Source organism: Salarias fasciatus, chromosome 15, assembly GCF_902148845.1.
Source record: "Salarias fasciatus chromosome 15, fSalaFa1.1, whole genome shotgun sequence".
In the NCBI taxonomy this organism is placed as follows: domain Eukaryota; kingdom Metazoa; phylum Chordata; class Actinopteri; order Blenniiformes; family Blenniidae; genus Salarias; species Salarias fasciatus.
Window position 1 is genome coordinate 26655278 of NC_043759.1, and position 22433 is coordinate 26677710.

The 22433-nt window shown below is 46.8% G+C and overlaps 1 protein-coding gene across 1 annotated transcript; it reads right to left on the minus strand.

Moving 5' to 3' along the window:
* Positions 1-448: 448 nt before the first annotated feature.
* On the minus strand, positions 449-21825 carry kcnk10a (potassium channel, subfamily K, member 10a). Its single transcript, XM_030109956.1, has 7 exons — positions 21756-21825; positions 17370-17755; positions 6156-6273; positions 5063-5223; positions 3222-3414; positions 2199-2341; positions 449-1120 (listed from the first exon to the last, which is right to left on the minus strand). Exons 1-7 carry the CDS (start codon positions 21808-21810, stop codon positions 449-451), a joined length of 1728 nt encoding a protein of 575 aa, XP_029965816.1. The 5' UTR covers positions 21811-21825.
* Between the last annotated feature and the right edge of the window lie 608 nt (positions 21826-22433).

The following is a 22433-nucleotide window of genomic DNA, read 5'->3' on the forward strand; positions in this document are numbered from 1 at the left end:
GGGAAAATAAATGTTTGAGACAAACACTTTGCATGTGACAGCAATGAATTAGGGAAATGGATACTGTGTAGCTTTTTTTCATTGATATTCATATTTTTCTCATTCAGCCAGAATCTCAAAGATTTAGTCTCGATTAGGCCATCTGAGGTGAGTACCATCAAAACTGAAGGAAACGACGGCCGTCGCTGCAGAAGTCAGCTGCTGTCCGCTGACAACTTGAACTGTAATGACTATCATTTGGCATAGCACAGTAGCAGGAAACCTACCAGGTCTTGCATTTTAATAACACAACGTGTCAGATCCATAGGGCACAGTGAATATGTGAACATTACAGTATCTAGCACAACGGGACACTGAGTGTCCCTGCTTAAGCACACAGAGGAGTAAGGGATCTCTAAGGCACTAGCGGTGGTGTTTCCGCCTCCGGTCGGAGGAGTTCTCGGGTTTTCTACGGGCCCATCTCAATGTGCACTGCGTTCGTATCGAGTGTCTCCTTGTTTTCTTTGGTCTGCTCCAGAATGAACCCGTTCTCGGGCTTGCAGGCTTCCACGAACAGCGGGAAATCAGACAAGCTGGTGTTGCACTCCTTGTCTTCGTTGTCGTCGTCGGCTTCGTCTTTCCGCTTCCCTTCCTCGGCGGCCGGCGTGCTGCAGTCGAAGGCGGGCACGCAGGAGCCGTAGGCCTCGCTGTGGGGCCGGCGGGCCTCGTCCGGGATGTTCTTCTTCAGGTCCCGGTTCCTGTTGCGCTTGGCCAGCTTGGTGACGGAGCCCAGGCGGTTGAAGATGTTGTCCTCGGACGTGGTCTGGTGCTCGGACCGCCGGTCGCCCTGCTCGGCGCCGCGCAGCCGCAGGTTGTTGAGCTTGGTGTCGATGCTCTCCTGCGAGGACGTCTTGTAGTGGTTGGTGTCCAGGCTGTTGAAGATGGCGCGGCGCTCCGGGGACAGCATGTCCAGGGACACGGCGCGCTGGTCCAGGCCCAGCTGCCGCCGCTCCATGCTCCGGATGGTGGCGGCTCGCTGCAGCTTGTCGTGCACCTCCACGCTCATGCGCCGGCGGGTCTCCCGAAACTCTGCCCGGACGTTGGCCTTCCACTCTGCGGCGTGGGCCTTGATCTCTCCCACCTTCACCAAGAGACGAGAGGGAGGGAAGGACACTGCGGTCAGCCAGAACATTATGACCACCGACACAGAAGAAAACAATCTGAAACAGGTGTACCTTTCTGTGAGTCTTAAAGATACTTTAACAGATGGGACTGATTCTGCTGGTTGTTCTAAAGTCGCGGGCTCCTGACGGGAATGACTGACGGAAATGGTCAGAGTTGGTTTTCAGTGTTGGGACATCTAGAAGGGCCCAGTCCAATCACGTGAGGTGGCCCAGAGGGAGTTATTAGAACAGATTTAAGGCTGTGGCGATGTGGAGTCCTCCAGTGAAACCTGTAAGGAGCCAGGCCACTGATGGGGAGGGAATCATGTTCATTCAAACAAGCTCGGAGGGAATTAAAGTCGCTGAAGTGAAAGAACATGAATGCATGAATGACTTTTGCAGAATTAAATAGCAGTAATGATCTCTTTTTCCTGCTTATCGGGCAGTAAGTGAACATTTCCTCCTCAGAAATGAACTGATTGAAGGAAGGAATACGGGCACCATGTGGATTTCAGTCAGTCTGATCAGGGCGAGTGACGGTGACATGGCTGCCGGGTCCAGAACTGTGGACTGTTCCTGCTCAGTGTGTAATAAAAGTGGTCCAGGGATGGAGGAGTGAACGCGTGGTCTGCATATCGTCCCACTGAAGGCTCTGCTGAGCCACTTCCAGGACTCATTTGGTTTATTCCATGTTTGTTTCAAAATTGCAGGTTGGTTTTAACCAGTTTTCAGCTAACTCACCTGGTAAAATACAGGTTAAATAGTCATATCTTCCGTACATTATCCACTACATGCAGAACGTCTTCATTGAGATGAACAGATTGATTACAGGTCATTTCCATTCTGCTTTCAATCATCAACTGACTAGAATTTTTTGGTTGTCTTGAAAAAGTGAAGTTGTCATATCATAAAGATGTGCTCTAAGTCCTGGTGATTTCCTGTGATGAATCCCTGCTCCGTCAGAGCAGGGATTCATCAGGATGAGTAGAACATCGGTTTCTATCAGGAATCGAACCCTGTGCTTCCTCGGAGTGAGGACCAGCGTGCGGAGCGTACCTCTTCCTTTGTCTTTTTGGACAGCACCCTCAGCCAGTCGCCAATCATGTTCAGCACCGCAGCGAAGTAGGCCAGACCGCCTAAGATCCAGAACCAGACCAGCGGCCGGTACCACTTCCGGTACTCGATCCTCCGGTTTCCCCCTGATCCACAAACAATAAAAACAAGTCATTCAGTGAATCTGGACTGAAGGGACTGGTGTTTTCTCGCCACATTATTTTTTGTCCTGTGTGAATGTTTGAGGAGAAACTGCGTCTCTCTTGTTGTCACAGTCGTCCATCATTAGAGTGAAGATGCTGCCAACGCGTCCTGGCGCCCAGCGTTAAGTACAGGATTGGGTTTCTCATCAAATTATAATCACAGTGTGGCCAGCCGGGCTTTATTTATCACACAAACCCATCTGAAAACAACACAATGGCCTCGTTACATAATGTGTTTTTTGATACGGATTAATTCTTCTGAATGACATTAATCAGAAACAGAGTATTCTCCTTTGTGTTTACATGGGTAATTAATCATTACTGATTCAGTCGTTCTGAAATGTGGGAGTTGTGAAGCGTTGTGATTGGAAGGGAGGGAAAGTGATGTATTTATGTCAACCAGAAGTAAACAGACTTCACTTCTTGTAGAGTTTTGTTCAGTTTGCTCAGTTTTGTGAACAGCAATCATGTTGAAACAAGTAGAAAGAGAATTACAATAATCAGTGCCAGATGAACTCGAAGCAGGACTGATCAGTTTCAGGTCTGACTTTGACAACATTTCTCAGGTGATAAAAACAGTTTTTGGTCAGCAGACGGGAGTGGGCTTCTTTTCTTTTTTCCTTTATATCCATTTCCTCTCAGGCGCCATTTAAGCGATGACGTGATTAAAACAAAGAAGGTGAAAACTATTAGTAACTCTATTCAGCTTCTTCAGCTTCTCCAGTCAGTCCAACACGTCTTCTATCGGAGGCTGAACCACTCAGAGGTCGAGAGAAGCTGCAGTTTTATTCCTAAATGTGGAGCCTTCGCGATAAACGCTCACCTGCCACGTAGTCGCCGATGCCGACGGTCGTGAGAGTGATGACGACGAAGTATGTGGACTCCAGGGCCGTCCAGCCCTCGATGTATTTGAAGATCACCGCTGGGATGGTGACGAACAGGATGCACCCGGCCAGGATGAAGAGGAGGGTGGAGGCCACGCGGATTTTAGTCTGGCTGATCTGGTTGTGTTTGTTCTGCCGGAGAAAGACGCACACACACACACACACACACACACACACACACACACACACACACACACACACACACACACACACACACACACACACACACACACGGTGAGAGCCACATCGTCCAGCAGGGGTCTGATTGTGTTCTGCTCCCTGTGACTCAGTCGCAGGTTTTTCATGAACTCAGCAGGAGCTGTGATTATTTCCACCTCGGTCACCTTGGAGTGGCTCCAGAGTGACGCCGGAGTCGGCCGTTCATCCTCCAACATGCTGGAGGATTACTTTAGTTTCTGGCCTGTAACCCCAACAGATTGTTTCGGTTTTGTTCTCTTGTTTGTGGAATTTAAGTTCACAACAAACCAGACATTGTTTCCGTTGAGTTCTCACACGGCCGGGAGGCTTCCAGCTGCCAGATCATTGAAGGAAAATCCAAATCAATTCAACTTGGAATGAGTCTTCTGTATGTGCCACTTGACCTTATGATAAAGACTGGTCCCAGATTCTTCCCTTCAGGAAAGGTTAGAGGTCAAACAGAAACCAACCTGAAACATGATGTCTATAAAATGAAGAACTCGGAGCGAACCAGCCCGTTTGAACCGTCCACTGTACTCCACAGTTCTGTCTTCACCACTGAATAACCAGGGTTTGCTGCCACGGCCTGGAAGCTCAAAGCCTTTAAAACTGACAGCAGAGTGACTTCCTCCTCCTGATCTGCAGTAACGACAGCCTGACGTGAACCCTCCCCACGTCCAGCGGAGCCGGAGCCACCAGGCTTCCCTGAGGTCCGATTATCGCGGCAGCCCTCCAGCACTTCATGGCCGCTGACCAAGGCCCATTACAGCCTGTTTTATGCATCTCTGCATAAAGAAGAAACGCTCTGCCCGAGTTCCCCCCAGAGGACGATCAGCGCCGTGAAAATCTTTTCATTATCGCATTAAAAACAAGGCAGCCTTCGATTTGCATTTGAGTCATTTATCTGGACAAGATATTAGTCTAACTCTGCTGAGTTAATTACTTTCTTTTCATTTTCCAGACGTTTCCCAGGGAAACAACACTGCATTGTATTTATTTCCAGAGAAAAGCAGGATCTGTGCAGTCGGTCATTAAGGCTTCATTTACACCACATTTCAACTTTTCGTTTAGGAAATTTTTTTGATTTAAATGTTTTAAAATGATTTCCATTTACAAAGAAACAGCAGAAATACTGAAAACAGTGTAGTTGCATGCGGGGCTGCTAGTGGGCGCTGCAGGTCTCTTGCGGCTCGGGGGGAACTGCTGGTGGTTCATCATTTGTCAGCCTTTATTGATTATCCCATATCAGACCAAAGACTGTGTCCGAACGTGTGATATGAAGGTATTGACTGGACTCTGCTCTCAGAATGAGCCCAGCTGCTGTCCTGACCGGAGGAGGAGGGGAGATCTGGATCTGCAGGATCACACCGAACGGAGAACTGAACCCTGAAGCTCAGCAAAGGCCTCCATGTTTCTCAGTCTGGGTACGAAGCCCTCAGCAGCGGCCGCGCCGACAGAAATATCTCCGGCCGTCAGACATCCGTCACATTTCATCACGTAACATTTGGTGATTTGGACCAAAAGAAACCTGTCAAATGTATTTAGACATGATGAAGAGCTGACGGCCTCCAGCAGGACTCACCCGGAACATCTTCTCCACCTTGGCGATGCTCTTGACGAAGATGGTGCCAAGCTGGTCTCCGACGCCGGCCAGCAGGAACCCAAACAGCGGGATGCCGAAGATGGCGTAGAGGATGCAGAAGATCTTCCCCCCCTCGGTGCTCGGAGCGATGTTCCCGTAGCCTGGGGGGGGGGGGGGGGGGGGGGGGGGGGGGGGGGGGGGGGGCGTTCAGAAACACCCAGCTCATTCCAGGATCCCAAAAAACTTCAACTTCACTTTACTGCAGTGTTCTGTTTCATCTGCTTGAATCTATATCCAAACAAAGTTTCCCTTTATTTCTCTGAATAAATGAAAAAAGAAAAAAAAAAAAAAAACGTCAGATAGCCGGTTTAATCTTTAATCAGAGTTTTGTTTAAACTATTTAAGTTTTGAACTTTAATTTAGATTTCAAAAAAAGAGGAAATAATTTGAGAAACCTGAAACCCTGCTTTAGATTAAAAAAAAAAATCAGGTTTGATGGGACTTTTTTATTTAGTCATAGTTTCACCAATGAATTGATACATCTTTATCTTTTTAGAGGAAGACAGTTCTACATATGGAAAACTTCAAACTAAAATTAATTAATTAATTAAAAAATATGTTGATTTCTTTTTTTACAGAACTTCTTATTTCCTTCAGATGGATCCTGCAAAGATATCAGGCTGAAAACAAAGTATTATATAAAATTATCTTTAGTTTGTTTTCAGCACGATTTAGATTGATCCTATTCATTGATACTGACTGGAACCAAAAGTTTCAGATGATTTGAAAAGGGTCCAGTTTCTACTCTGAATTCTGGAATTGCTTCCAGTTTCTATTGAACACGTTGAAAACAAAACTGTCCACTGAAGTGTGTAAAGTGAGACTCGACATAAAGCGAATGTGCGTTTCCGAGTTGAATTTCTTAATTTGAAGAGTTAAATAGACAGAAACAGAACCTGAGGCTTCCTATTTCATTGTGTTTGTGAATGTAAATAAAGTGAAGTCAGCTGTCCCTGTCTGCGGACTGGATTCTGTGTTTCTGGGGTGTTTGAAGACTCGTCTGGCAGCAGCTGCAGGCCGACCGGAGTCGTACCGATGGTGGTGATGACGGTTCCAGCGAAGAAGAAGGCGCTGCCCAGGTCCCAGTGGCTGGAGTTGTAGGAGGTGTCTCCCACTGGGTTCACGCCGGCGTTCACAGCTTCCACGGAGTGCTGCCAGGAGCAACAGACAGAGACAGAGACAGACAGAGACAGAGACAGAGACAGAGACAGAGACAGCTTCAGGCGCCGTCCGGCCGGATGATTCCCACTTCAAACTGTTAGCTTCACAGGGGTTTCTCTAAAGGTTAGCAGCTCAGCAGCAGCCTTCTGCCTACTGGATCACACCCTACTGGATTCTGAAGCACATAATGAAGAGAAACCAGAGAGCGCACGCACACGTGCACATCTGTTCAAGCTGGTCCACCCATGAAACTTAAATAAAACAAATGAATGTAACATTAACATCTTTAATATTTAAATGTATATTTCTATTGATTTATGGCTCCTGACAAATACATAATCATATATATCGCAGAGAACGGTTAACCCAAAGTCCATAAAAATACAGTATGACAAAAAATAACTTAAAAAGTAGTTCCCAGATATGGAAACATTTTACTTTTTCATGGCTGGCCTCATGGTCTGGATGTAAAAACAAAGTGAAACAAATAAAAGTCACATAATTCAGTGAAGAGTCAGTCAGAAGCTGCTGAAGGAGCAGCACTTCAGGCAGGTTGTGTAGATGTGTAGAATAACACACACTATGGACCCATGGATATGGATCAGCGTGTGTGTTCCAGCTCATTCAAACACACAGGTTGATTTTGTGTTTTTTTGTGGGAAAAAGTCTGTGAGAGACGTTCCCTCAGCTTCACTGAGCGTGTTATTAATCACTGTGATGCAGGACCTTAATCAAAGTCACACCAAGAGAAGACTGACGGACTGATCAATGATGATGATGATGAAGATGATGAAGATGAGGCCTTTGTCCTGCCGTCGCTCCTTAAAAATCTGAGCAGAAATCCATTTCCAGTCCTGGTTGTCAGAGAATGAAGAGCAGTTTGATCACAGTGACTCACTCTCAGTCACGAGGAGGAAACCATTAGAGAATTCAGGTGTTTGCAGCTTTTATGACGCTTTCAGCAGATTCAGTTTTTTTTAAAACATTTAAAAAAACATGTGAATAGCTTTTTTTTTGTAAAGATGAAAGACTAGTTTGTGAAATCGGGTGACTGTCATCATTTGTGGAGTCCCTCAGGGGTCAGTACTGAGATCAAAACCCTTTATTCTAAACATAAAATCTACATATTAAATCTCAAATTGTTTGCTGATGATAAGGTTTTTAACATTTTCATACTGTTATAGTAAAATACTGTTTGAGTTAGTATTATGGCTGATATGATGTTGCATTTTCTCGATGCCTGAAGCTCATCACAGCCCTCAGTCAAAACCATCTGTGATGGAAAAATCCAAGCGTCTTTCTGACAGGAGTGTCAGTAATTTTCCTGTTCTTCACTACCGTTTTGCAGGAAGACTCCGTCCAGCAGTCCGTCCTCCTCTGCAGCTCCCACGCACAGACTGGAGTCCAGCCGCCGTCTGCTGGAGGCGGACTGATCTCTACCTTCAAGATGAGACAACATGTGTCTCCTGGAGGAGGACGTCTCTCCAGGCCACAATCAAGAGGAATTTTTGTTTTTTTTCTTTTTTGTACCCTACGATCCAAAATCAGTCCATGTATCAGAACCAGGAAGCATCGAACCCCCGGCCCGGGGGAGCCAGAGGTCACCCGGTCATTTAAAGTTCACCGAAGATCCTCAATTCTTTTAATCAGTCTGGCTTTTCTCTATTCTCTGTGCTTTATTAGTTTCATTTCTAAATTCTTAACTATTTATTCTCCTGTTTTACTTGAGTTGTGCTTTATAAATTCGCTTTTATTTTCTTAATGTTTTTTCTTTCGATGATTTTAATGTGATTTTATATTTCTTTGCCTTTGTAGAGTTTCCTTCTGTACGATGGCTGCTATTCAGATAAGCTTTCCTTGCTCCAGCCTCCGACTGATGCTGAGCAGCCTCAGTCTGTCTTTTCCTCTCGGCCTCTCAGATCTATCGCCCACACAGGTGCTTTACATCCAGCAATGCAGATGCTTAATCTGTCAATTCTTCATCCTGAATGGAATGGAACCGTTCGGCGTGTGGATTTAGACGGGAAGAATTCCTCTCTCAGCCCCCACCACGGTTGAAAACCTCCTTGTTGGATCCGTCAGGCGGTTACATAAGACCCAGACTGCCGGGGCGTGGTGGAGGAGTGTGGCGGCGGCGCTGCCGTCAGGTGTGGCGCTCAGCGCCGTCCTGGCAGATGGAGTCTCAGCGTAATGAGCCGCGCTCGCCGTGAGGCGGACAGCGGTGCGGCCGGCTGAAGGGCAAATGCACAAGGGCACTTCTGGCAGTCCCTGTCCAGCCAGAACCAGACTCAACAGAAGAGAAACTTCAGCCCCGGTGAAGCGACTCTGCTGCATGTGGATGGTTTCAGATGAGGGTCGCCACTAGTAGCTGAATCATGTCTCCACATTTATGTGTTAAAAACAGAAGAGGGATAATTCTGAGGAAAGTTTGGTTCATTATTTCTGTCATGAAATAACAGCTGTTGTGAAGCCAGATTTATTTCAGACAACATCAGTGCAGGAAAAGCTTCAGGCCCATCCTGAGTTCTGTAACACAGGTAAATGATCCACTAGCGAAGGACTTCTGTCCATGTGAGCAGACAGCTGGATATTTTCTGACACACTTGTGCGTGTTACGTGTTGATGATTCATCCAGGAGAGTTTCAAGGCCATCGCAGCTTTAAAGTGCTCCGACAGCAAACTCTATTTATGTAGAAGACAAACAGTACTCGGCGCCTTCTGTGCTGGATGAACCAGTTAACTTTAACTCCGTCATCACAGCTTTTCTCCGCCATCGATGTTCTGAAGTTATGTAGTTGATTCACTGCATGCAGGATGTATGATCACACTCTGAGCTGCTGGATAAATTAAATCAATTTAACATGATGTAGGAAACTGTTCAGCCACAATGAACTGAAACAGTAGACATGAGGGTGAAATCAGGATGGCTTATTCATGTTTGACCACGATCACATTCATTCTGTCACAAGTCTGAAAATACGGTTTCAAAATGAAGAATATTAAACTGATCAATGACGTGGAGGAATCTGTGCATTATTAGAGCTAAAACATTGCTTAAGATCCCACAGCTGGTTGATCTTCCGCCTCACAGTGAGATTAAACTCAGTTCAGTTCAGTGTTTGGTTTGCAGTCAGCAGAATGCATCATGGTCCAAAGCCAAGAATGTTACAAAGATCTCTCTGTATATAAAGAAAAATTCTATGTGTTTTAAAAACTAATTTGGGATCCTGGGCGAAGCGGGGAAAGGGCAGCGAGAGCCGGGCTGGAGCGACTCCTCTGCTCCTCCAACAGGAAAACCAGAGGTTTGAACACATCAGGTCTCAGTTTCAAACTGAGTTTCATCCTGTTATATCACCCAGGAGACTTTGTAGAAAAGTCATAACTTCCTCAACCGTGACTCACAAACTGCTTCGGTCACTGCGAACAGCAGAGAAACTGAACTCAGAGCTTCCAGCTGCTCGCCTGAAGAGTTTGAGCACTTCCCTCTGTATCTTGTTTTCTCTTCCCTTGTCTTTGTGGATTGCCTCTGAAGCTGTCGATGAGCAGAGCGCAGATTATATTAGTGACCTTTAAATCCCTCATGAAGCTGAGCGCAGCCTGAGATGCTCCGCCAGGCGCCTCCGGTCTGCTCCAGAGGCCGGGCGGCGTTCTAAAGGTGACCAGCGCCTGGAGCTGGAGCCGCCTGGCAGGAGGTAATGGAGTGTCTGTCTGAGTCAGAGCTCCCTGAAGTCATCTAAAAACCCGCCGCTACATGAAAGTGAGCTGTACCTCGATTTAACTCACTCTGGCAACTTATCTCACTGCATTTATTGATTGTACCTAAATTTTCAACCCTTCACCACCAGTTTGTGCAGTAAAAATGAAATCGATGCCCTGTCTTGGATTCTTACTGCTTAGTGATGTTTTACATTGAAAGGAAAAGTCAATAATGACCTCATGAAGGTGAGGAGTTGGGATTTCCACAGAATGATGTTAGGTAATTAAAATCTTACAGTGTGAAGAAATGGACTGAGACTCAGTAAATACCAGAAAGAAAACGACTCCTTAAAGTCTCTTTAAAGACAAAGTCACGATTGGCAAAAGCTTCATCTGACCTGCAGCTTACTGAAAATGTTAAAGAATCCTAAATTAAAGCTTTTACTCTGATGAGACTGACTGGATGCTCTGTTTGTCTGTCATGAGGTGTTTTATTTAGGCGAAGCATGGCAGCGGCAGCATCATGGCGTGGAGCTGCCTCCAACAGAACTTTGTAAATCCTGACCTGAAGTCTCATTGCTTGTACATAAGTGAGTCGAAAGACTCCATCCAGCTCAGCCCTGAGTCAGATAGTCCATCTCTGAGTTCACTCACTGAACAGGAAACACAGCAGATGCTGGACGACTCACTAAAACACACTGCATGAACAAGTAGTGGCTCGCTGCTGCCACCTAATCAACAGAGAGGGAACTACAGCCGCTCTGCATCCCGGAGCTTCAAATCAAGAAGTTTAGGAGAAACTGACTCAGACAATGATGCAGACAGTCTGAGGGCTCCGATTTCACAGACTGTAAATAATCACGATTCTTCAGTTTTCTAATTGATGGCTGATGATTTTGGATTTTGGCCTTAAGCTGCACCGGGGTAATAATGTAACGTCCAGCAGTCCGGTTTAAAGGAAGATGAGTTGAACATCTTAATGTTGTTTATTAAGCCTCAGAACCGACTGTGGCCGTAGCCACGGCAACACGACAGCAAAACAGTCTAACCTGAAGAAAAAACTACTGACAGGCTGCTCTCTCTCCACTTCTCCACACTAACTTCCTGGTCCCGCCCCCTGCTCCCTCCCAGCCACTCACGCCACAGCGGTGCATTCAGGTAACTTGAAAACGTAGGAACTCACAGAACACAACTTCCTGGAAACAACACCTACAGCAAAGATGCTACAATAATAAGTTTGGAAATAAATGATAAGGTTCATTAAGTGACATTAACAGACACCATTGTGGGGTCTTTCTTCTTCTTCTTTTTGGATTTTCAGCAGTTTGCGTCCAAACGAATGCACTACCACACCGCCAGGCTCCTGCGTATGGCCTTGAAGGCACGTTGTCGATTTTTGGGAAAATTAAAGGATTTTAAGTATAAAATCTTGTAACCTGAAAAATACGATAACATCGGTATTCTGTTGCAGTTTTCTCGTTCATGCTTGGTTTGTCTAATGTTAAAAAATCAGCTGAGACGAAGATTGAATGAACTTGAAACGCGTTGTGACTGATGGATTCTGATGTGTGGACGCCACCAGATCTGCAGGTCTCTGTCCCTGTTACTGCGGTTCCCCGGGACTGCTGGTCCTCTTCCTGTTCAGCCTGGATAAAACCTCCACACTGAGCTTCATACTGTATCTGTGACAGAGTGAAGCAGCATCATGGATCCATAAACACCTCTTTACTTCTTGTTTTTTCTATGAAAAGGTGCGGCTGAAGTCCGGCGCTGCAGATGTCTCAACAGATGGCGTCCCGCCGCCTGCGGATCGCTGCAGGACGTTTGAAAAATTCAAGATTTTCCCTGACGACGATGCAGCTGCGCACAAGCTGTAACATGCTGATCTATAAATCTGCAGGGACTGCTTCACTTCAGTGTCCGTGAGAGAATCTCATTAAACTTTGATGTCCGCATTGATTTATCCTCAAACACGGCGACTGCTCCAGAAGCATTTATCACAAGAGCTAATTCGTTCATGCTGCTTTGCATCTTTCACCTCTGACAGAGTCGCCAGGTCTTTTCTTTCTGGCTTTGCACCAGGAGGGTCGCGACAGACGTGGTTCTGTTACGTCAATTCTCAGCAGAACTTCCACCAAAATATCCCAGAATCTGCTCGGAGCGAGCCTCCCACCTGTTGGCTCCACCTGTGCGCAGTGGGCGGAGGACGGACGGCACGCCGGCAGACGGGAACATTCTCAAGGTCACTGAGAAGAGAGTGATGAGGGACTGAATTATTCACAGCTCACGATCCTCTCTGATAACACGGCGTAACAGGAAATCAATAGGAAGCCAGACATCGAGAAGAGCGGCTCTCATCTGGTTGATTAAAGAAAATGTAGGTTTGAATATGAAGCAGTCGGGGAAAGGTTCAAACTTCACACTAAAATCCGTCCATTCATTCATCTTTAGATACCAAAACGTCCTGAATCCATTCCGTGTCCCAGAGCCCCCGGTCTCTCATCACCAAGGCCCCGAGTCCCATCAGCACCGCCCTGTTTAGGATCTCCTCTGAAACTACAGAAAACGGCTCTTCTGTGTTCCTGTGGTGCAGCGGTCTGCTCTCTCCATCACAGTCACACGATCACTGGTTTCACAGTCTGTTTACGCAGAGACCAAACTAAACGCCTGCTGTGTTTTGGGTGTCTGTTTACACGATAACTTTTTGAAACAGACGAAAATGACACTTCCTGAAAACACTCGGACTCAGTCCCACGGAGACGATGGAAATCCTGCTACTGCACATTAACAGCATGACCGATGTGAACAGTTCTGCACATGCTCAGTAGACGGACGACAAGAAGGATTTCCTCCAGACGCTTGTGACTCTCCGTCCACACTCCTGGTATTTGGTAGTTTTACAGCAGACAGTGTGTCCATATGAACGGCTGTGTTCTCCCGTTGTTAATGTTTATGGAGTATTACTGTCATGTCTTGTGTTTCATTACAGAAACAACCAGCAGCGCCCTCTCATGGCCCGGCAAGCTCACTACATCTTTCTCAGTGTTTCTGTCATTTCTGTGGAAATGCAAAACATTTCAGAAACTGACACTTTAAATGTTGTTGTGAAAACGGGGCCAAAGTCCAGGATCAGTAACGACAATGTGAGCAAGTCCTGTGCTGTTACTACTGCAGGGAACGAACGAACTGACGAATGAACAAAATAACTAATTAACTAACTAAATAATGAACTAACTGTCATGTTAGCACCGCTTGACTCGCTGCTTTAATAAATGTCTAATTGTGCATTCCTCCAAATGAGAATTGATAAATCAGCAGATCATCAGAATTGAAATCAAATGGGAATCATAAAAACCTCATCAGTTCCCGTTCCTGGCCTCCACTGCGTTTCTTTGTACCTTCAGGTTGTAAATGGCCCAAGAAAATCAGCAGTTTGAACCTTATTGTTGGAATTAGCATTCCCTCAAAGTGTCCTTGTCATATTCTTAATATTTGATTTGGATTCACCTTTTATATTCCATCTCATGTTTTTATTTCTGTTCTTTTTATTTGATTTTAACATTGTACTAGATTAAAGATTCTTTTCTTAATCCTAAAATTATGTAATTTTCAAGTTTTTTTTTCTTCTTTTTAAAATGTGAAGCACTGTGAGCTGGGCTTCATGCACAGGAATGGAGTTATTATTGTTATTATATAAATTCACATGAATTGAAAGTGAAGTCCTTGCTGTAGATTTGTACAGTGTTGCTGATAATTCACAGACTGACATTAAAAACAGTCACAGCTCAGAAGATTCAGACGTGGATCATGGACAGACGGACAGAGACGGTCTAAGAAAAGTTTCTGTTGGGAGTGGAAGATTCTGGAAGATGGACTCATTTTGCTTTTCCATGTAAATTCACCCGCTGTGCTGCTCGTACAGCGTTCCTTCACCCACAGCACCGTCCTCGTGTTTCATCTCAGTAGCTCTGCAGCAGAACCCAGACGAGGTTTGGACTCCAGCCGTTCCAGGAAGCCCAGAACGCGGTCCCGTCTGTTACTGAGTGGGTGGACCACGCACCATGCACACTTCACATCCAGTCCATCTGAGCCACATGCGCCGGCTTTTGGGGCCGTTTCTACCTTTGCCAACAGCCTCACTGGGATGAATAATGGATGCTGAGACAGAAGCTTTCAGGACCTGGAGACTGGACGTGAGCGATTGGCTGAAAGTGAGCACACATCTACCCGTCCGAGCGTCGTTTGGAAACACGTGACGTGGGCTGATGGCGCCATCACTCCAGGTTAATGGAGCCGAGCAGCTGCACACAGCCTGCCTCCCCGCAGGCTGCAGCTCTTTCTGCATCTGCTCGTTTCTACAAGGAGGAATCGATCAGATAGCGACCGTCTCTCTTGGTTGTTTGCTGTTTTCTCCTCCCAGCTCAGCCCAAACAAAAGCCACTTCAGAATTAGCCGAGATCAGAGACGTGATTTCAGGAGGTGGGGGTGTTGTGCGATGCAGCCCCGGGTTTCTGTTTCCCTCGTGTGCTGCCGAACGTGTCGAGCGCTGAATCGGAGCTGGCAGCGATCCACTGCGGAGGCTGGAGGATTGGGTTGCAGCACACCCATGCTCTGCGTTATACACCGTCCATTACCGTCCAGGGTTTCTCCTCTGCTGAGGTCAATTAGTGTCCAGCCCAAACAACAAGCTGTTACTTCGCTGCTGAGGCTCGTGGCCGCGAGCGCTTGGCTGTGAAAATCACTGCTGCTAGCAAAAGCAAAGCGTGTTACAGCACCAGGCCAATAAGGTCTGTTTATGAGATCAGACTTTCAGCGCTCGGGCATTAATCATCAAGGTCTGCCCGCTGGTGGTTTGTCCAAATGTTGCTCCCACCACGTTTTCCCAAATGGACTGTGAGCGGTTTGGCACCTACAACTCAAACAATGCCACACACTCTCAGGCACAGAGGGAGGATTGGATAAACAAGACTCGCTCAAACTCCGATGAAAACCTTGTGCTGAAAGTTGAAATTATTTTACCTGAACACACAGTTTACACCAAACCCTCTCATTGCAGTCCATCATCCATCCTACTGACACGCAAAACCCAGAGGAATTCCACATCAGCACCTCGCTCTGATCAGGTAGAAGTACAACACAAATCCATAAATACACGACAACAGTAAGAAAGCAGCAACAGAAACATTCATCCTGGTATCTTTTAAACCCATTTCATGGAAGAGAGGGTCACATTCAGCTGGAACGAATTCAAACAATTACAGCAACAAGTCAACAATTCACCAATCGAGCATGTGATTGGCCGGTGGGAGGAACTGTGGAAACTCCACACAGAGCGGTCCCCTCCATCCTCCACCCTACTGCTGACTCCAGGAAACACTCAGCGGTGTGTTTCAGCACTGAGCTGATGGTTTGCGTACGGGTGAAGCTACAAAGCTGGAGTCTGTGGTCGCCTGGTTTCTCTAACAGCTGTTGAACATGAGGGAACAGTGAGACAAACGGAAATTAAAAACTGAGGAAAACAGTTCACAACCAAAAAATAAAACTAATAAAAGCGCATTCAGAGCAGTGGACTTTGTGCTTTTCCCGTATGCTGATGGAAAGTTTAAGACCTGGTTATTCAGTAAAGTTAGGTCTCAAATGAAGGCTATCCATGAGAATGAAAGTACTCCTCTCTAAATGCTAATTTAACCTTTTCTCAGCTAAAAACAAACCAAACAAACAGATTTTCTGATGAGAGGCATGAAGCCTGCTTTATTCCCTCATTGCTGCAAGCAATCATTTTACGATTGGGCCTGGAGTCACTCCTCTGTGGGATTAATAAAGCAGTGTACAGTCTAATTTAGTCTCCCGGCTGGACGCTGAACAGACAACACACCTGATCCTCTGCAGCGAAGACAAACTACACAAACATTTTTAATTCTACGCTTCACCTCAAACATATTCTCTACATCTTATGAAGCTGTTCTTGTTTATACGGGGAAAAAACATCATATTGTACTACTGACTGTTGAAGCCGCTTTATGATGGTTGACAAAAACAAACAAACAGTACCTGAATGTGTTTATCAGATTCCTAAAGCTTTATTTGTTCATCTGGGTTAAAATGCCATGAAGGGAATTCAGAGGTATTGAGGCGTTCAGATTGCATTGTGATAATGTTTTCTTTTCATGGATTGCCTCCATACACCTCCAGATTGGTGTGATAATGGAGTGTGTTTATGATTTCCTGTCTGAAATCACCGTGCGCCACATCATAATTCAGCACACGCTTCCTCTGACAGACAGGCTAACGTCTCCAGCGGGGCCGAGCCACCGCCGCCTCCTCCAGAGGTCCGGGCCTGTCTGCTCTGGAGTTCAAACTGCCTCTCATCACGCTGCATTCGGGATTACAGCATCCAGATTACTATTGTCTGCTCTGTAAACAGCTGCTGCAGGCGGCACCTGAAGCCTGACAAACCCACGCCGTCAGGCTTCTGTTGAGGGCAGCGATTGTGTGAGCGTGCCTGAGGCTGCTGGGAAGCCGTGTGGCTTCACCAAACCTTCCTGTTTCCACTCATGCTCTGTGTCGATGCAGCTGCACGAAGAGCATGCTGGGATTGATCTTAATGAGACTGTTGGTCTAACAAACACAACCTCCCTGCTTTATGTTAAATATCAAAGAAAACAGATAAATGGTCACTTATCAACACTTCCCTGTACCTTTTGTTTTCAATATTAAAATGGTCAGCCAGGCTTTTCAGGTACAGGATATAGTCTTTTAATTCATCTGTGATATTTATTTAATGCTGATCATGAATAAAACAAAACTTTATCACTTTAAGAGGAAATCATTGTTTGGAAGAAATTAAAGTTTTACAAGAGAAAACAAACAACAGCATGTAAAATTCAACACTGGTAGATGTTGCATGTGAGGCATTGAAGTTGATTTAACTTCTGAGTTTAATAATGAAATATTTTCTGTCCTTTTCAAATATTGATAATTCCAGTAATTATTGACACCGTAACTCCTCTAATATAGAGACTAACACTGCTTTTCCTGTGAGTCAGTGTGAAACAGGATGAAAAAGGGAGAATTTCCACTCAGTCGATCATTTCTTCTTTGTCTCATCAACAAACTACTTCCAGATCCTGGAGCGTTACAGACACATCTCAGTCCTGTTGTTCCCCGATAAAATGTTCAAGGAGGTTCAAGGATGGAGACATCAGCATGTTCGTATGTTGGAGACAAGTCGGTGTGGTTTGTATCTGGTTGCAGGGCAGGCAGAGTGTGTGTGGAGCTTGAATGGCGTCAGATCGATGGCGAGCTTGGGTTTCAGTAGACCTGAGGCCCCGCCGGGGACGGCGGGGCCGGCTGAGGGAAGCCTGGAGTATCGACCGGCGGCTGCTCTTACCTTGATGATGGCCTCCAGCTCGTCCTGCGAGACGCATGGGTGCTTCTGCAGGAAGGCCGCCTTCTCCGCCGTGATGGCGATCTTCTGGTTGTCCTCGAAGGGCTGCTCCAGCGCCCGGAACACCAGGCCCCCCGCCACCAGGTAGGCCACCACCACCACGAACACCGCCAGCACCGTCTTCAGCTTCATCATGGTGAAGGTGGCCGAGCCGTCGGCCACCGCCTCGATGCTGGCCACCACGCTGGCGGGCCGCGGGCTGACGGACAGGCGCGGCACCGAGCAGCCCATGGGGTTCTGCATGGTGGCCACGCTGGCCTGCACCAGGCTGGACTGCAGCATGCCGGCCTGCACCTTCTTCGGGGGGAGCAGGTTGGTCTGGACTGCCACTGGAAGGAGACACAAATGAGCGGGACGCTGCGATTTCTGCTTGACATCGTCAACGTCCCTCCCCCACACCTTCACTTCTGGAGGATCAACCAGCGCAATCATCTGCTCAGTTTCACAGCGTCCCCTAATATATCCACACATGAAGAGTCAGAGGGAGGGAGACACAAAAAGAAACCCTTAAAGTATTAATGACACGAGCTGACAGGAGGAGGACATTTATTTCTACCTGCTGCAGACATTTAATCCCCTTCATACACACTTTATAGAGCCTGTTAAGATTTGTACAAACAAGACGTGAGAGCGAAGCTGAAGTAATTGGCTCAGACACATGCAAACGCTGCGTATTACTGAAAATTCTAACTGAAAACGTTGCACTGAAGCAACCTTTAGTTGATGAAGCGACTAAAATAATGAGGCACAGAGGTCCCTCCACTATGCAGGGATACACCTTTAATGGTAAAAATATAGATCTTTTTTCCCTACAAATTATGCATCATCCTCTTGTGGATGATATTTCCAGAACAACTGCCATGAATATCCAGTCCCAGGAAAGTTAAAATGACTTTTCCACCATCATCTGACCAAACAATAACAAACACAAAACAAAAACAAGAACTGATGGATTTGCAGAAATCGTCCCAAACACAAACAGCAGGTAGCGAGGACGCCAGAAAGGAAATGAGGGAAACCAAACGTTGCAGTGAAGCCAAACACAGGCAGACACACTCGCTCCCAGCAGCCTCTCACAGAAACACAAAGTCCAAATGTTTCTATAATGCAGAGCTCTAGAATCCAGAGCTCCAGATTATCTAGAGTCGAGAATCTAGAAGCCCCGTGGTATGAAGCTCTGTTTTGCTCAAACACGTCACAAATTCCAAAATCAACAAATTATTGAAGATTTATTCTTGAATCAATGGTATCCTTTGGGTGTAATACTGCATTAGGCCCATGGCGGGGTTACACTTCCTTCTTTCAATCAGCATGGAACTTGATGAATTGTTATTCATTTAAAAAAAGTGGCAGAAGTAATTTCCTGCTTCTGTTTTCCAGCCTTCCAGTACATTTGTCTGTTCATCCCGTTTCAGAGGCAGTTTCTGGATCTTGAAGCTTCCGGCAGCTTCATAAAGTCACTGAAATGACAGCAGGGGCAGCAACACTTCGTCTCCAGGAGCTGCTTCTCCATCCAGAGCTCCAGAGCTTTATTTCTGTCCATGTGTTTTAAAGTCAGTTACATTTGTGCAGCAGATGAGCCTGGATTAGCACCAGATTATTAACCTGGAGCTAAAAACGTCCACTGAAATTTTACGAGAAAATATTTCATTAAAGACTTTTGGAATCTCAAAACGAAGTAAAAAATGATGTTTGATTCCAGATAATTTAAAGAAGAATAAATAAATTCTCAAGAAGCTTCAGAATGTTGTCATCTCATCGTAACCCTGATCCTAATACCCACAATGCACCAGTGTAATAAGTCTGTAACTGCAATGAACTCCTCGCGGACATTTTAAAGAAATGAGAGAAATTTACATTGATTAAATAATATAGGAGTTTATAAAGTATCTGTTGTCTAACATTGAGTGATTTGATTGAAATTAACCTCCCACCTGAAATATTCAGCTCATAAATGTTAAAATACAGACTGAAATAATCAAATCCTGCCAGATTTATCCAGTAGATAAATAGTGAAGGTAGTGAAGTTGGTGAGGATCAGGCTCAGTATTCAGAACGGAGATGATTAGATGTGATCACTCGTGATTAACGTGAAAAACTCTGAGCAGCGCTGAACGTCCGTCTCTTTCTGGTCAAATTCTGTCGCCTAAACTCTGGGATGAACAGCAGAACTCTGAGCTGAGCGTCTAAACCTGTTCAAAGGAACTGTTTCCAGAGGAAGAGGGGAAGTGTTTGATTTGATTTGATTTGATTTGATTTGATTTGATTTGATTTGATTTGATTTGACTTAATCAATCCTCTGGGATGATTCCACAGCCATGATTTCAAGTGAAAAACTTTGGCAGGTTTTTGACTGTTTACATGGCAACAGCAGTGAAAACAACTTTCTGACAACTGTTCCCAAGGTGGAACTGTTCAGAGACTGCAGTGCTGAAGGTCTTTTGTTGTGTTTTTCTGTCTCAGGTTCTCAGTTCTTTAGTTTTCCGGTCCTGCTGGATCTGGACTTCCTTCTGTCGCCTCTGACCGTTCATGGTCCATCTTTCATTTTAAACATATCGTCTTCTGATCACTTCCCTGTATTAACTGATTACATTTCACTGCCTCAGCCTTCAGAAGCCAGTGATTAAGCCCACTCCCTGAACACCATTCAACTCGTTCCCTCCTGAAATAAAGATCCGGTGAAGCTGAGCGACTGGAGCCACAGGACGGTCGAGGGTTTGTGTCTCTTAAACTCCTCCTTGACCCCCAGATATCGTTTGTGGCCTGGAGGTTAGGGAAGCAGTGTAGGGATCGATGTTTTGAATCCCACTGCTGACGCGTCACCACTGTGGATCCCTGAGCATGACCCTTGACCCCTATCAGCTCCCTGGAGCACCGTAACATGACTGCACTGCCGCATCCTACAGACGGGACTGGTCCATGCTGAAAAGAAGGAATCTGTGTTGATGGTCGATCAGTTTAATGGTGATCAACCACTGGATCTCTTTAGGTGAAACTGGTGTCTGGAGAAAATGTGAAGATTGTGTGAAAACAGTAAATTTAGACTGTTTTTCGTTTTGTAAAATGGAAGAGATTAAAAAGGAAATCCTTTCTGCTCTGTATTTTCATCCTTGACGTTTCTCATTTCGAGATAAACTGAAGCTTCTTTTGACACTAAACCACTTCTGGCTTCGGCTTTACTCCAAACTTTATTTAAAACTCCAAAACCTCACTTCTCCTGTTAATCTTCCACTCAGTACAGCAGCAGCAGGAAGGTTTGGTTGTTTTGCCAGAAGTGATTCTCCTTGTGTGAACCCGGCGCGAGCAGAGCAGCAAACAGCAGCAGGAACAGTGAGGACCTGTTGATGTTGGGTTTCTGTCTGCAGTCCGCCTCGCCACGACACCCGAGAGCCGTCTGAGAGAACGACGGGCTGGACGGCTGGACGGAGCCTGCATCTGCATTAATGATGTCTCCACAGACTGTCAGCCGATTAGAGACGCTGAGCCCCCCCCCCCCCTGTCCAGGGTGTTTCTCTCTCCTCTCCATCTGAGCAGTGTTATGTAACAGCAGGTTTGGGGGGAATCGTGACCGCTGTGCCACCTTTAACTGACACCCGGCGCGCTTGAGGAATACGGCCAGATTCACGCCGCCGCCGGAGCGTGAAACGAACAGAACGCCGCCGCGTTGGCGCATTTCACCGAGCCGCTCAGATTGATTGGTGTGAGGAGCTGGAGGGACGGCGCTCAGGGGGCTGATGATTTCAGACCTGTCACCTGTGAGGACGAGTGGCCCGTAACGCCTGGGTGCACGAGCAGATGCTGAAGGCTGGAGGAGAACGTGACACACATGCAGGATGTGTGTGTGTGTGTGTGTGTGTGTGTGTGTGAAGGGGGGGATACCCAGCAGTGGATACCTGGATGTCCGGTTTGTCTCCACTGCATCAGTCTAAAGCTGATTACAGCCTCAGGCTCAGTTTCTCTTTTACTTCTTCTTTAATTCCCAGTGAGTCATGTCTCAGGTAGTGACGCTCACGCGCCGCTCACGCGTCTCCGAGCGGCCGCAGCGTCCTCTCCATCCTCTCCGTAGTAAACTTCAGCATGCAGCAGCTCCTGAAGCTGCGTTTCTCCCTCCGGAAAGCCCATTTCTGCTCTCCATTAATTTTTCATTGTCAAGCCTGCTGAAGCTCCCGTCACAGCGCTCAGAGCCGAGGGAGGCTGAAACACTGCACACATGTAACGAGGTGGAGGCAGAACTTAAACCTGATGTGGTCCCTGCAGGGGGGGCTGGGGGTGGAGGAGGGGTGGGGGGTTACAGTGATGCACAGATGAGTGAAAAACAGAGAGTCTAACCTGGTGGTGGGTTCATGTTCCCTGGTTTTCTTGGGTTCTCAGCCGGGAATTTCATCTTGGTTCTCCTGGATCTCGCTGGGTTTTTGCTGTGAGGGGGGGCTGGGGGGGGCACTGAGGGTCTTCAGGCTCTGGGGGTCCTTCCAGGCGATCCGGCCGACTTTAACCGAGAGAGGATGGAGAAGGGGAGGCAGTAAAAACACATCATCCGCGGCGTGTGGAGGCTGACGGAGGCTGACGGAGGCTGGGTCCCGGGCAGAGCGCACACCCTCCGCGGCTCACCGCATCCCCGTCTGCATCGTGCGGTTGTAAACACCGTGGGCGCGCGCAGCGGGAGGCGACGCTCCATTCACAGCATCCAGGGTTTACATTGTTCCTCCGACACCTCCCTCACCCCCTCTGCTCTGGACGTGTGTGTGTGTGTGTGTGTGTGAGAGAGAGAGAGAGTGTGAGTGTGTGTGTGCGCGCTGCAGCTGCAGTCAGCCAGCAGGTCTGCATCCACCACTCCCCGACGCACAGCCGCCTCTGCTGCGCTTTATAGCGGCGGAGCGTCCGCGCTGTGGCGCACGGCGCCGTCAGGCGGCTGCGTACTACACCACGATACGTCATGTCAGAGAGAGGAGGAGAGGAGGAGAAGAGAGAGGAGAGAGGAGAGAGGAGGGGTGAGGAGGAGAAGAGGCT

What these genes read in the sequence shown, in the direction of transcription:
- kcnk10a (XM_030109956.1), bottom strand. Translation starts at nt 21,810, where the DNA reads ATGAAATTCCCGGCTGAGAACCCAAGAAAACCAGGGAACATGAACCCA. An exon ending in AGCTGGAGGCCATCATCAAG is followed by an intron (nt 6,274 to 17,369) that starts GTAAGAGCAGCC and finishes TGCTCCTGGCAG; the next exon opens with CACTCCGTGGAAGCTGTGAA. An exon ending in AACCGTCATCACCACCATCG is followed by an intron (nt 5,224 to 6,155) that starts GTACGACTCCGG and finishes CCCCCCCCCCAG; the next exon opens with GCTACGGGAACATCGCTCCG.